The sequence below is a fragment of the Oncorhynchus clarkii genome, chromosome 7, assembly GCF_045791955.1.
Source record: "Oncorhynchus clarkii lewisi isolate Uvic-CL-2024 chromosome 7, UVic_Ocla_1.0, whole genome shotgun sequence".
Taxonomy (NCBI): domain Eukaryota; kingdom Metazoa; phylum Chordata; class Actinopteri; order Salmoniformes; family Salmonidae; genus Oncorhynchus; species Oncorhynchus clarkii.
This window is the reverse complement of record NC_092153.1, coordinates 65,056,651-65,072,782: the sequence shown is the minus strand read 5'-3', so window position 1 is coordinate 65,072,782 and position 16,132 is coordinate 65,056,651. Positions and strand designations below refer to the sequence as shown.

Sequence of the window (16,132 nt, the reverse complement as noted above, 5' to 3'; positions counted from 1 at the left end):
CAAACAGCACAAACTATCCTTCTGTTACCAAACTTTGCATCTGCACTGTCCTTCAATTAAATATGTTTTTGTAACATTGTTCAAAGTAGATCTGTGCATATAACTGCATGGTCTGTTTAACTTTGCAATTATTGTTTTTTACTTTACATATATTTTAATGTGAAATATCTGAGTCTCAATCATTCTGTTACAGTGTTATTACCCAGAACTGACGCTTGTCGCATGAGTCTTTCTGTGCTCTATCAGACATGTAAGATCTTCAGGTGCATTTGGCATCTCTCACATGTGAAGTAACAGAAACCTAAGTGCAGAAGTGTGCTATGCAATCGTGAGCAAGCTTGCTATGACGTGTACCACAAGAAAACATTACTATACAATGAAGTGTACATCTAGAATAGGTCATGATAAGAATCTCATGCATACAATGCTCCCAGTAACATATGTGCATAAAACAAGTGCTAGAACACAACGTCTGTTTGTATGTGCATCACTCACTCAAACCTCTGAGGCAGAGGAAAATGTAATGCATGTTTTGTGCAGGAATGGAAAGAAACAAACAACACTACAATATCTGAGGTACAATGCAATGTGCACACTCATAGAAAGCCGGGCATATCAGGAATAATGATACATGGTGGGAGATAAGTTACTAAGGGACTATAGGTTGGCAATGTTTTTGGAAACTATACAGTCCTCTTATATCTACTTTTTTGCATGCATTTAATTTCTCCCATATCTATGTCCAAGTCCCACCATTGGTCCTTAATCCACAGTGGGGTTACAGAGTCCCAGTAGCAATCTCCCATTTTTGTCAGGTGAGGTATGTCAATATCCCTTGCTTAAAACAGAAACTAAAATGTTCTTGCCCCACCTAAATCTCTGTGCGCTTTAAGTTTTGATGAAACAATTGTTCATTGTGTTTTTAGCTTGTGTTTTGCTTCTTAAAAAGACAAAAATTGAAGAATGTTGAGTTCCTCTGAGTTTGAGTGAATAAAACAAAGTTATACCTCAAATCGAAATCTGAAATAGTTGCTTTCATGTGCCAAAAACCCCACAGGACACCAAGTTGTCAAAAGTATTTCTCTTATGTCCAGCATGTTCCTGGTCATGTCCTTGACTTCATCATCTTTACAGTGATGATGTCACACTAAGCGCTCACAATTTAGAGGGTATCTGTTCAGGAGTCCAGTTCCAGAGAGCTGTTCCTGGAGAATTTGGTATTTCTGACCGGTCAGTTCCCATCTCTTCTCCTCCATGCATTAAAACAGTAGTGAGATCACAGTATTCCAAGTGTGCGGAGGTTCTGAAAGGACATGAAACTCTCACATCAAATGGGCCTCCCTTGGTCTGGTAATAGAGATAGAGGGGGTCTCTACTCCCTCTCAGTCTTATGAGGATGTTATTAGCCAGGTGTCTGATGCCCATCTTAGGTATGATCCATATGTCCCAGCAGTCTTTAGGATTGAATAGACAGAGGAAGAGAGAAGGCAGCCCATCATGAAAATCCCTGGCGTTCCAAGCAGGAGTTCTTCTCTTACACCACTGAGGGGAAATTATAAGATAAAAAAAACAAGGAAATCAGATAGCCATATCAACCCATTTTGTAAAAAGGACAACGTGGTATGGAGACTCAGAAGTCATGCTCAAAGTCACTACAGTCTATTCTATGCACTAAGGTTTGAAGACAAGTCCATGAGAATTGTCTGATCGCTGTTTTAAATGAGAGATGAGTTTCCAACCATTGTGTGTATAACCCCTGATCTGGACTACAATAAAAACACACTATCCCACCAAGCAAAGATAAAGTCTGTAGTCTAGGCCACCTAAAAACAACAAAACACAATCCCAATGGTACCTTGTGAATAAGGGATGTGAGGACAAAGTAGAAACAGAACATGTCATTCAATTACATCAGAAAAGTACCTTATGGGAATTGATGGGAAATTATGTAAAATATATCACTAGCCACTTTAAACAATGCTACCTAATATAATGTTTACATACCCTACATTATTCATCTCATATGTACAGTGCCTTGCGAAAGTATTCGGCCCCCTTGAACTTTGCGACCTTTTGCCACATTTCAGGCTTCAAACATAAAGATATAAAACTGTATTTTTTTGTGAAGAATCAACAACAAGTGGGACACAATCATGAAGTGGAACGACATTTATTGGATATTTCAAACTTTTTTAACAAATCAAAAACTGAAAAATTGGGCGTGCAAAATTATTCAGCCCCCTTAAGTTAATACTTTGTAGCGCCACCTTTTGCTGCGATTACAGCTGTAAGTCGCTTGGGGTATGTCTCTATCAGTTTTGCACATCGAGAGACTGAAAATTTTTCCCATTCCTCCTTGCAAAAGCTCGAGCTCAGTGAGGTTGGATGGAGAGCATTTGTGAACAGCAGTTTTCAGTTCTTTCCACAGATTCTCGATTGGATTCAGGTCTGGACTTTGACTTGGCCATTCTAACACCTGGATATGTTTATTTTTGAACCATTCCATTGTAGATTTTGCTTTATGTTTTGGATCATTGTCTTGTTGGAAGACAAATCTCCGTCCCAGTCTCAGGTCTTTTGCAGACTCCATCAGGTTTTCTTCCAGAATGGTCCTGTATTTGGCTCCATCCATCTTCCCATCAATTTTAACCATCTTCCCTGTCCCTGCTGAAGAAAAGCAGGCCCAAACCATGATGCTGCCACCACCATGTTTGACAGTGGGGATGGTGTGTTGCTTTTACACCAAACATAACGTTTTGCATTGTTGCCAAAAAGTTCAATTTTGGTTTCATCTGACCAGAGCACCTTCTTCCACATGTTTGGTGTCTCCCCCAGGTGGCTTGTGGCAAACTTTAAACAACACTTTTTATGGATATCTTTAAGAAATGGCTTTCTTCATGCCACTCTTCCATAAAGGCCAGATTTGTGCAATATACGACTGATTGTTGTCCTATGGACAGAGTCTCCCACCTCAGCTGTAGATCTCTGCAGTTCATCCAGAGTGATCATGGGCCTCTTGGCTGCATCTCTGATCAGTCTTCTCCTTGTATGAGCTGAAAGTTTAGAGGGACGGCCAGGTCTTGGTAGATTTGCAGTGGTCTGATACTCCTTCCATTTCAATATTATCGCTTGCACAGTGCTCCTTGGGATGTTTAAAGCTTGGGAAATCTTTTTGTATCCAAATCCGGCTTTAAACTTCTTCACAACAGTATCTCGGACCTGCCTGGTGTGTTCCTTGTTCTTCATGATGCTCTCTGCGCTTTTAACGGACCTCTGAGACTATCACAGTGCAGGTGCATTTATACGGAGACTTGATTACACACAGGTGGATTGTATTTATCATCATTAGTCATTTAGGTCAACATTGGATCATTCAGAGATCCTCACTGAACTTCTGGAGAGAGTTTGCTGCACTGAAAGTAAAGGGGCTGAATAATTTTGCACGCCCAATTTTTCAGTTTTTGATTTGTTAAAAAAGTTTGAAATATCCAATAAATGTCGTTCCACTTCATGATTGTGTCCCACTTGTTGTTGATTCTTTACAAAAAAAATACAGTTTTATATCTTTATGTTTGAAGCCTGAAATGTGGTAAAAGGTCGCAAAGTTCAAGGGGGCCGAATACTTTCGCAAGGCACTGTATATGTATACACTGTACTCTATATCATCTACTGCATCTTTATGTAATACATGTATCACTAGCCACTTTAACTATGCCACTTTGTTTACATACTCATCTCATATGTATATACTGCACTCAATACCATCTACTGTATCTTCCCTATGCCGCTCTGTACCATCACTCATTCATATATCTTTATGTACATATTATTTATCCCCTTACACTTGTGTCTATAAGGTAGTAGTTTTGGAATTGTTAGCTAGATCACTTGTTGGTTATTACATCATTGTCGGAACTAGAAGCACAAGCATTTCGCTACACTCGCATTAACATCTGCTAACCATGTGTATGTGACAAATAAAATTTAATTTTATTTGATTATATTCTAAAATTGTGTTTCAGATGAAGTCAAATTTCTACATGATATAGGAAACTTACATGAGGGGGCAGAAGTTAAGGAAATATTGGTCCTGGGTTTGCATAACCATCAGATAGACCCATAGCATGCCACTGCTGGGTAAGAGAGGCCACTGAGAAGACCGGAGTCTTTCAAGCATCTAACTACAGTACAGTATATCTATGGAGGAAAGTGGTTTATAATTTGATTGACATTGCGATCTGGGTGTGATGATAATGTTGTTAGTGTGTACTTCCCCCAAAACACGAGTCAAGAACATTCAAAGTTCATACAGCATGAGACAGAGTACAGTAGTAAGCATAGCCTTAATAGCATAGTCTATAGAGAACCCTGTTCTAATATGGGCATAACAATTTTCTCAGTATAGTGTTCTCATAACCCTGTGTGGGAGCTAGAGTAGAGACCTCAAGTGAGAGTTCTACATGTCTATGGATGTAAAGGACAGGAAACATCAATTAGCTACAGCAGTGTCAGCAACACCTCAATGGTTCCCATACACCGTGTGAGCCTTTAATACGGTCATGATCAAACCAGATGGGTCCTATACGCACAGAGAAAGGTTCAGTATGCTTCAGCAGATTGGACACAGTAGGCCATTAAACCAAACTCTAAGGCTCATAGCCATCTACCCTTTCCAGTTGATTACAAAAATACCCCATACCGATTACCATAATTAGAAACCCTGTAGTTTCACATTTCAAACATGATAACAGTTGGGAATGTGAAACAGACAAAAGACAAAACTAGGTAAAAGTACAAAATGAAAAGGAAGTTGAAGTCTGTACCACTTTCAGAGTGACAGCAGGACCCTCGGCCCTTCAGCATACTGCCTTGTTTCTCTGGGGCACAGTGGAGTCTGTGCCTCCGCCCCAAACCGTCCCGCCTCCACCAGCAACTGGGAGAGAGAGGACAAACTCTTCATGACGAATGATTTCAGGTCAACACACCAAATGACCTTCTAAAGACCAGTGGAGGGTTTTTAATCTTACTTCATGGACAAACTCATCATGGTAGCATGTGCAGTATGTTTGGTTAATCACAGTGTAATGACGCAGATGTCTACACAAGGTATGTAGGCTCAGTGAATGGGCAGTGTCAGAGGGAGATTGCTGTTCTCTTGTGGACAGCACATTGAGCAGAATCACAGTGTGGTTGGTTAAGCACAGTGTGGTTGGTTAATCAACCACGTAGTTGTCTTTATGATATGCCATTTCAGTAAATGGGATAAGTTACGGAGAGATTTTCCTATTAAGCAGACATCATGTACTTACTGTAAAAGGGTGCAGAGCAGCATCGTCAAGACGCAACCAATCACACACAGAACTAGCACCGTGGCAACTGTCTGTTGCCTGTGATTGGTGGCTACCACAGCCAGCAAGTCAGCATGCTCACATCGCATCCCTACGAAGCCTTGGTGACACCTGTCAAACATGAAGTGGAGAAAGGACATAAAACTTCATACAGCAGCATGGACTTGATCCTTCAAGGCTGTTTGACAAACTCACTGACTCCATTTGCAATGGAGAGACCACAGCATTAAATATAACATCTATAAATATATTGTATCTCTATGGAAGAGACTAATAGAGGTAGAGATTAATGAAGTAGAACAGGTAAGTAGAACTATTAGCCCTACGTTTCAGAAAGAATAGTTTAGTCTGCAAAACTATTTTGCATCATATTGCTACCCATACAATACCCTTCGTATTATGAACATGCCATAAAGTGTCTCAAGAGGTCGCTACTAAAGAGCATTTTAGTAAAGGGTTTAGGTCAAAGAGCCTAACCCTGGACGGAATTCCCTTTTCTGATCATCTCACTCAGTGAGAAGTGAACTGTCGCGCTCCAATTCCATAGGCCAGTGAAATTCGTATCATGATCAGACCAGCTCTACGAACTGCAGTGAATCAGTGTACAAACATAGCACTGACAGAACAGATCCTAAACACACTTTGGATGCATTTGTATTTATTATGGATCCCAATTAACTCTTTCTGGGGTCCAGCAAAATTAAGGCAGTTAAACAATTTTAGAAAAACATGACAATACATTAATTACAGAATTCACAACACACTAAGTGTGAGCCCTGAGGTCGATACTCCACTATTTACAACACAAAATGTGTACGTGTGTGTATGTTATCGTGTGTGTATATAGATGCATATGTCTGTGCCTATGTGTGTGTTGCTTCACAGTCCCCGCTGTTCCATAAGGTGTAATTTTCATTTTATAAAAATCTTATTCTACTGCTTGCATCAGTTACCTGATGTGAAATAGAGTCCCATATAGTCATGGTTCTATGTGGTACTGTGTGCATCCCAGTCTGTTCTGAATTTGGGGACTGTGAAGAGACCTCTTGTCTTGTGGGGTCTTGTGGGGTATACATGGGTGTCTGAGCTGTGTGCTAGTTGTTTAAACAGACAGCTCGGTGCTTTCAACATGTCAATACCTCTCACTAATACAAGTAGTGATGAAGTCAATCTCTCCTCTACTTTGAGCCAGGAGAGATTGACATGCATATTATTCATGTTCTGAGCCAATTGCAATTTTCCTGAGTCCCTCTGTGGCACCTGACCACACGACTGAACAGTAGTCCAAGAGTGACAAAACTAGGACCTGCCTTGTTGATTGTGTTGTTAAGAAGGTAGAGCAGCACTTTATTATGGACAGACTTATCCCCATCTTAGCTACTGTTGTATCAATATGTTTTGACCATGACAGTTTACAATCTAGGGTTACTCCAAGCAGTTTAGTCACCTCAACTTGCTCAATTTCCACATTTATTACAAGATTTAGTAGAGTTTAGTGTATGATTAGTCACAAATACAATGCTTTTAGTTTTTTAAATATTTAGGAATAACTTATTCCTTGCCACCCATTCTGAAACTAACTGCAGCTCTTTGTTAAGTGTTGTAGTCATTTCAGTTGCTGTAGTGGCTGATGTGTATAGTGTTGAGTCATCTACATACATAGACACACTGGCTTTACTCATATACCGCATACATAGACACACTGTCGTTAGTAAAGATTGGCCTAGACAGCTGCCCTGGGGAATTCCTGATTCTACCTGGATTATGTTGGAGAAGCTTCCACGCCCTCTGTTCTGTTAGACAGGTAACTCTTTATACACAATATAGCAGGGGATGTAAAGCAATAACACATGCTGAAAGACTGTTGTCAATTTGTTTACTGTAAAATAGCATTGTATCTGGTCAAACACCATTTTCTCCAAAACTTTACTAAGGGTTGGTAACAGGCTGATTGGTCAGCTATTTGAGCCAGTAAAGGGGGCTTTACTATTCTTAGGTAGAGGAATGACTTTAGCTTTCCTCCAAGCCCGAGGGCACACACTTTTCCTCAGTAATTCTCCATCCAAGTTGTCAGACCCCGGTGGCTTGTCATCATTGATAGATAATACTTTTTACCCCCTCTTCCACACTTACTTTATAGATTTCAAAATTACAATTCTTGTCTTCCATAATTTGGTCAGATATACTTGGATGTGTAGTGTCAGCATTTGTTGATGGCATATCATGCCCAAGTTTGCTAATCTTGCCAATGAAAAAAACATTAGTTTTAAGTAGTTGGCAATATCAGTGGGTTTTGTAATGAATGAGCCATCTGATTCAATGAATGGAAGAGCTGAGTTTGCGTTTTTTCACAATTTCATTTAAGGTGCTCCAAAGCTTTTTACTATCATTCTTTGTCATTTATCTTTGTTTCATAGTGTAGTTTCTTCTTCTTTTTATTCAGTTTAGTGACATGATTTCTCCATTTGCAGTACGTTTGCCAAGCAGTTGTGCAGCCAGACTTAAATTGCCATTCCCTTTGCCTCATCCCTCTCAACCATACCATTTTTCAATTACTTATCAATCCACAGGGATGTAACAGTTTTAGTCATTTTCTTAATGGGTACATGATTATTAGTAACTGGGATAAGCAATTGGATGTCACAGACAGACCTAAAACTGGGTGGCTTACCCAACAAACTCTCCATAAATCCTACTAACTGGTGACCACTCAAAATAAAATAATTACAACATATGCTAGCCTTTTACAGTTTACTTGTGACAGGTCACAAGTTCATTATCAAAGAACAATTTCCCATACAGACTGAGTAACACAATGATGATTCACCTGATTTCGAAATAATGACGACAATGCCTTACTGTGGGACGTAGCCTTATTTCAACTATGTGGGTGCGTGTATCAGCGAGAGAGAAAGAGAAGTTGAACTTACACACATGCGGGTGTCTCCTCTAGAATCAAGAAACGACAGGTGCCATGGAAACAGAAGTGGCTGTGGGAGTCAGGACAATCATCGAAGTGGGATCGAACAGCTGCTGCAACAAACTCTGACAGAGAGAAAGAATTACATTTAAGGGTATTTCTAAAACATTGTGCAACTGGATTGCAGTCAGATTGCACGTACTCAATGATTCATAAATCACCTTGTATTCCAAATAACTACTCAATATGTGATGAAGATTAGAAATTCTGCACTTAGCTTTGCTCAAACTGATCCCCTCCAACATGCCGTTTCTCGTTTTGTAGGATTACACTGTAAAAGAGCCCAATAACCTGGCCATACGCCTTAACAAAACTCCATAGGTCAGTCAGTGTCATAGATCTAAAATAACCTAATTCTTGGACAACAATGTCAAAATCTACTCCCACGCCTCCATCCCATGCCTCCAGTTGGGGAAGTTCCTGAGGCAGAGGAGACTTATTCTAAGCCTTTTGTTACATCGCTGAGTGACTGGGGTTGTCATGGCTTATGTCAGGGACAGGGCCCTCCAAGGGACAAGTCTAACCCCATGTCAAATCCCCAGTGCCACGACACAGCAAACAAAACATCTGTCCATCATCAAACCCATTAGAGGTCTGGAAAAAGCACATCCCTGAAGCCAGGCAGTAAAACGCTCACCCTTTTCACTCCATGGTTGTGTCTGAAAAGATTACTAGCCATCATGTCCTTGCTTCCTCCTTATGGAGTGGATCAAAAGGTCCCTCCTTCGGAGCTCTACTCTATTGAGCTTTGAGAGGAATTCAGGAAACAAGGACAGAGGAGACAAGGATTTGACAGCTAGTAAGCTAGTAAGCTTTTCAGACACAGCCTCTCTCCTCTACCCTTTACATCCAATCAAACTTGATTTATTATGGCTAAAATAACAGAATTCATCTTCTGAAATAAATGAACATTGGGATGAGCTGAAGAGGTCAGAACTCAGGAAGAACACGGTAACCACATTTCTGTGTCTGGACAAATTTCTTACTCATCAACTATACAGTCAGGGTTTCAAATTCCAACCTGACTGGCCCAAACAAAAGTCTGAGTATCTTTTCTCGGGCAGCCAAAACAGATGTCACAATGTGGCATTCAGAGAGGGAGGAAGAGAGGGAGTAAGTGAGAAAGAGAGAGAGGATGAACAGACAGACTGCTGCAGTACAGCCGACCGTAACACACTCCATTCCATTAGTAAATGGCTGGTTGGATTCCAGCCTACATGCATTGTCCTTTCTCCCCTCTCTCTTTCAGAGTCTGTATAAAGCTCTCTGTTCTTCCCTGAGGCATCTGCCCCAGCTACCCCTCAGCCCCTCTCTAGCAGAGTCCCAAATTGTACCCTATTCACTATAGTGCACTATTTTTGACCAGGGACCATAGGGCTCTGGTCAAACATGGAACCCTATTCCCTACATAGTGCACTATTTGGGATACAGATCCATCTCTCTCTTCATGTGATTTTGGCAGTCAGTCGAGGATAACATTTAGGAGGAACGGAAATTAGTCATTTCTGGATTTTAAATGGTGCCTCGCAGATAATGGCGGAAATGTGATAGTTGCTAACCTGGGATTTAGGCTACTTGATAATTTTTTTTGCTACATTCTATCCAGGCTGAGAAACTAGATTTATGAAAAAAATAAACCAATTAATTCATGTGTAGCTTAGTATGTGTCCACTTTTGAAATACATTCTCTGTTGCCATCTGACTCTTCACTAGAAAAGCCTTGAATTACCATTGGCACCAGTTAATGAGTCTGAAGAGGTGAACAATTCTCTGGAGCACCCTGTAGAGAGGTTTTATAAAGGCATTTATAAAATGTGTGTGTGCAGTCACCTGCACATCCACACACACAGAGACAAAACACACACACACACACAAATACATACTTTTCACTGGAATGGTGGTTGTAGTGGTGATACTGGTGGTGGTAGTAGAAGAGGTAGTAACATTTACAGTGGTAGTGGTGGTAGTTACGGGAGGTGTGGTGGTCATTGTAGAATTAGTAGCAATAGTGGAATTATCCTGGCCTGTTCCATATGTAAAGAGGGAACCTATTGGAAGAAACAGATTATGAAATGATAAAGTACATACATCAGTAATAATGTCAAGAGTGATCAGTGAAAAACGAACAAAATTCCAGTTGGCTTTAATAGTTGACAATCAGGAAACAGGCCGTCTCCAGATTACCTGTTGCTCTTAAAGTATAACTAATCTCCCACTTGGAACACAAGACAAGGTGGCATTAATTAGATCCCCATTTATCATCCTGAGTACTATTCACTGAGGTGAAACTGACTGAAATGGACTGCGCAGCCACATCATCACTTTTTCAGAGCTTATCAAAAGACCAATTAGTGAAACAAATATCAGAATTGGGCAGCCTGTGTAAACGTAGCCATGGCGGGGGGGGTACTACCTAAGAACACTGATTTTTGTTTTCTGTTTCCAAACCACTACATGTTCACGTATCAAACTTACTTGACTTAAACCACTTTGCCCCATTGGGAGGATAGGATTTCCCATGATTGCTTTCCACCTCCCTCTTCTGTTCGATGTCTTGGCTTTTGCCAGGAGATCTTTGCACTGCAATCGTATAATATTATCTTATTTCTATTACTTGATCCTAATTAACCACTTCTCTTTTTTATATTGCACTGGGCTCATTGTGGATTGCATGCTGAGGCATGTTCTGTACTCATACCGCTCACATGTATCATTATGTTTGGAGCTCCTCTTACCAGTTGAGTAGTCCAAGAGTGGCAATAGGATGAACACACTACAATGGGTCTATAATAGGTCTAAGCTGGGATAGTCTTAATATAGACAGGTCTTGGGAGAGAGATCACACAATTAGAATACTGTAAGTATTCACTGTTATTCAGTGATATGGAGAAAGGCATTTTTTTTATTGAACCTTTATTTAACTAGGCAAGTCAGTTAAGAACAAACTCTTACTTAGAATGACGGCCTACCCCAGCCAAACCCTAACGACGCTGAGCAAATTGTGCGCCGCTCTATGGGACTCCCAATCAAAATCAAACTTTATTTGTCACATGCGCCAAATACAACTTACAAGCCCTTAACCAACAGTGCAGTTCAAGAATAAGTTATTTTCAGTCATAAGAGCAACATTATGTACACAATGAGTTAAAAAATTAAAAACACAAAAAAACTAACAAAATAGCACAATTGGTTGGGAGAATGTAAAACGTCAGCCATGTTCTTCGGCGCCATCTTGATGTCAATCACGGCCGGTTGTGATACAGCCTGGAATCAAACCATGGCCTGTAGTGACGACACTGAGATGCAGTGCCTTAGACCGCTGCGCCACTCAGACAATAAAAATGCTGAGTATCAAATTAGCCATCACCATACTGCTCAGATAGATAAGAGATGGTTGCAGTCTGCCATTTTCTTGCAAGCTCTTCCCTTTCTGAGAATTCAAATGATGGTTAAAAATAAAATAAAACTATTTTAAATTCTGAGCGTCAGTTAAATGGGTGACATCCCTGTGATCTTGCTAAGGACACTGTGCGTGTAACAAGGTACAAAGTCCAGAAATAGAGAGGGCAAATTAATGCTGTGTCAAGGTAGTGATTGTCCCCAATGGCACCCTATTCCCTACATAGCGCACTACTTTTAACCCAAGCCCTAAGACCCCTGGTCAAAATTAGTACACTGTGTAGGGAATAGAGCTATATTTTGTACACAAGCCAGTGTAACTGAACAACCAATAACAGTAGCAGGGTCAAGTATTCCCTCCCTACTAAAAGGACGAGGCCATTAGAAACCTATGAATAGGTCTGAACTGACAGTTAACGCATGCTACATCAAACATCAACAGTGGCTCATTGGTCGGCCAACCATCTTTTTTCTCATAGTAAAGGTGAAATGTCACTGACCCTGAGGGATAGCCACAAAAATGGTTAGAATTCACAAATTGGAACCATATTCAATCAAACCTGGAAACCAAATTCCCAGCGTATGAGTAGGCTAGGTTAGGCTATATAGGCCTGGAGTATCAACTTTGTCCTTTCTGATGCCCACGAAAATATTGAGATAGAGGTTACTGTTAATATTTTGTATTTACAATTGTCGTTTCTCCCTGCTTTTTCAGGGACCTCTGGTTGAGGTTTTATTTGAAAGGAATTGTATTTGTAAGGAAAATGGTCTACAGAAGCAAAGCTAGTTTATTAGGAAATAATAAGGACCTTTTCCCTTATGGTATAGCAAATTCAAATGTACTCATCCATTTTTTATTTAACATTTTACACATTAAAATATTTTACCAACTGTTTTTTTTTTTCATTGAACTCACCAGTAATGAGAAATATCGCATCCCAGAAAGCCCGATTCATCATGATGAAGGTTGTCTATCAAGGTAATCCTCCGAAATTCGAATGTTCTCTGCTCAATTCCATAAATATTTGTGTAGGCCTTACGCACGCATCCGTCAGGCGAGAGAAATGTATTCGTCTAAAATTAAATGTAAAAAAAACCTTTCTGCTTCTCCACTATAGGCTACTAACTGACGTTCTTCAGAAATTTCTCAAACAATGCAAGTGCGTCGCTATTCAGCAACTTCATTATTGTCCAATGCCATGTGCAAACTGAGTTGACGTGCCTGATATGTCATCATTAAAGTGTATCAACCAACAAGTCTTCAAATACTTCGTTTCGATTCATATTTATTACATTTAAACGGAGACGTTAAGTCCATGCCCTAAACAATTCCACTCTTCTCCTATCGAAATAAACCCTTTCACGCACGGCACACGTAATCTTGTCAGTAGCGTCCCCTGAGGAGCTCTATCATGGGACACATGTAATTGGAGAGAGAGAGAGAGAGCGGCGTGAGATAGTGATAAATATTTATTTATTTATTTTCCCTTTCGTACTCTACTACTTGCACATTGTTACAACACTGTACATAGCCATAATTTAATCTTTGAAATGTATCTATTCCTTTGACACTTTTGTGAGTAATGTTTACTGTTAATTGTTTATTTCACTTTTTAATTGAATTAAGAAAGAGCGAGTGATTATTCAATATCATTCTGTCTTTGCTCTCTCTGGGAATGTTTTAGAGTAAAATTAAACTTATCACAAGAATCTTGTAATGATAGCTCAATCTTCAAATGACTGGCTTTCATATTTCAATTTGGTGGTGGCTTTTATATGGGCAGTTATACTGAACAAAAATATAAATGCAACATGTAAAGTGTTGACCCCATATTTCATGAGCTGAAATAAAAGATCCCATAGAGAAAGCGTATTTCTCTCAAATTTTGTGCACATAATTGTTTGCATCCTTGTTAGTGAGCATTTCTCCTTTGCCAAGATAATCCATCCACCTGACAGGTGTGGCATATCAAGAAGCTTATTAAATAGCATGATCAGTACACAGGTGCACCTTGTGCTGGGGCCAATAAAAGGACACTCTAAAATGTGCCGTTTTGTAACACAACACAATGCCACAGATGTCTCAAGTTTGAGCGAGCGTTCAATTTGCATGTTGACTGCAGGAATGTCCACCAGAGCTGTTGCCAGATAATTGAATGTTCATTTCTCTACCATAAGCCACCTCCAATGTCATTTTAGAGAATTTGGCAGTACGTCCAACTGGCTTCACAACTGCAGACCACGTGTATGGCTTTGTGTGGGCAAGCGGTCAACATTTTGAACAGTGTCCCATGGTAGTGGTGGGGTTATACTGTAGTATGGGCAGGCATAAGCTACGTACAACAAACACAGTTGCGTTTTATTGATGGCAATTTGAATGCACAGCGATACCGTGATGCGATCGTGAGGCCCATTGTCATACCATTCATCCTCGTCCATCACCTCAGCATGATAATGCATGGCCCCATGTCACAAGGATCTGTACACAATTCCTGGAAGTTTAACATTTTCCAGTTCTTCAGCATACTCACCAGACATATCACCCATTGAGCATGTTTGGGATACTCTTAATCGACGTGTATGACAGTGTGTTCCAGTACCCGCCAAGATCCAGAAACTTCACACAGCCATTGAAGAGGAGTTGGATAACATTCAACAGGCCACAATCAACAGTGTGATCAACTCTATGTGAAGGAGATGTCACGCTGCATGAGGCAAATGGTGCTCACACCAGATACTGACTGGTTTTCTGATCCACGCCCCTACCTTTTTTGACCAACTGATGCATATCTATATTCCCAGTCATGTGAAATCCATAGATTAGGGCCTTTTCAATTTATTTTGATTGACTGATTTCCTTATATGAACTGTAACTCCGTAAAATCATTGAAATTGTTGAATGTTGCGTTTATATTTTTATTCAGTGTATGTAGCCTACATCTAGTGCACCCATATGTGCCTACAGATTTTACAGAATCAATGTCTGCATACTGCAGACTTATGCTTCCATAGAGCGATAACAGTTGGCTCCACTCCACTTAATACACTCACAAATCAGCATAAAGCTGATAAAGGTTAATGAGCACATTCCCTTTATGTTGATCCAACAACACCCATGCACCTTGAAACTCAGAAAACTCCAGATACAGAGCATGTTCTTTTACATTTCCAAACCAAATTAAAAGGATGTTGGTCTTGAAATAGTAAACATCTAAATCTTTCATTCATATCCATCTGCAGGATAATGGATAGCCTACAAGCGTTAAATTAATATAACCTACTTGTCACTAAACAATGGTATTCCCCTGATACACTGCATTTATTTGACACTTGAGGTTATGTAGTGGGCAATGTTCCATTTAAGCTGCACAAATGTGCGGGGACTGCCACTCAGAAGAAATATCAGCCTGTGCAGAGAAGCACGAGATTGAACTTCACTCAACTTTCTAGAGTTTTCCCCCTCACTGCCGGCCCACTCATTAGGCAGGATTAGGCGGGCGACAACAACACATAAAACCTCACGTAATTCTACCCAAAAACAATGCCAATTTCTCTCAACCAGTGGCATAATGGGCTTTTTAGTTGAGCGCTGATGCCACCCTGTGATAACCAACGCCCACTTTGTCAAAGGCAGGTGCACAAAATATTTTGCTTGTCCATTGCCAATGCGCCTCTCCAGGGTGCTGTTGGAAAGACGCATTGCTGTGACGCTCCACCAACATTCCGTCAATTTTTTAAAATCTAAAATGAATCATGTAGCAGATACAGGATATGGTAGAAGAGTATGTAGCCTTTTCTGTAGATAAAATGTATGGCAATGTATTGAATGGACACTTAACATCATGCAGGTTTCTCTGATCAAATACCCTAACCTAAAATGGCGCCCAATCAAATAAAACATGTGCTGTCAGCTTAACAAACATCATATCCTAAAAACAGACAGGTAAAGGAAAAATGAATATGGAATGGACAATCACAACTGTTGTCCAGGAGTTTCACCCAATTGTCATGATCAGTGGTTTCAAGTTTGTTTCTGTATATTTTTGACCAGCTTATCATAGCAATACTAATAAAATACTTCTGCATTTCCTGCTGTGTAAACACATTGCAAATAGGCTCACGATAACGTCTGATAAAGTTGGTTAGCTGATATTCAGAGCTTAAATAGCCAAATTGATTAGTCACAAGAATCAAGACTAATAATATCAGACCTCAAGATAAGACACAGATGCAGACAGTTCAAAATAACAAACGTTTATTTACAAAACAGGGAGCAGGCAATCAACAGGTCAAGGGCAGGCAGAGGTCAGTAATCCAGGTCAGAGTCCGTAAAGTACAGAATGGCAGGGTCAGGGCAGGGAGGGGTCAGTAATCCAGGGCAGTGTCAAAAGGTACAGAACAGCAG

At 40.2% G+C, this 16,132-nt stretch overlaps 1 protein-coding gene across 1 annotated transcript; it reads right to left on the bottom strand.

The window, feature by feature from the left end:
* Positions 1-24: 24 nt before the first annotated feature.
* On the bottom strand, positions 25-13,015 carry LOC139414398 (protransforming growth factor alpha-like). Its single transcript, XM_071162311.1, has 6 exons — positions 12,644-13,015; positions 10,212-10,376; positions 8,279-8,393; positions 5,310-5,459; positions 4,824-4,933; positions 25-1,542 (listed from the first exon to the last, which is right to left on the bottom strand). Exons 1-6 carry the CDS (start codon positions 12,684-12,686, stop codon positions 1,535-1,537), a joined length of 591 nt encoding a protein of 196 aa, XP_071018412.1. The 5' UTR covers positions 12,687-13,015; the 3' UTR covers positions 25-1,534.
* Between the last annotated feature and the right edge of the window lie 3,117 nt (positions 13,016-16,132).

Bases quoted from the DNA above. Each gene is read 5' to 3' on its own strand.
- LOC139414398 (XM_071162311.1), bottom strand. From the start codon at position 12,686: ATGATGAATCGGGCTTTCTGGGATGCGATATTTCTCATTACTG. The intron at 8,394-10,211 runs GTATGTATTTGT...TCTCTCTGTCAG, and splicing joins AACCACCATTCCAGTGAAAA to AGTTTGTTGCAGCAGCTGTT. The intron at 5,460-8,278 runs GTAAGTTCAACT...CATGTTTGACAG, and splicing joins GAGGAGACACCCGCATGTGT to GTGTCACCAAGGCTTCGTAG.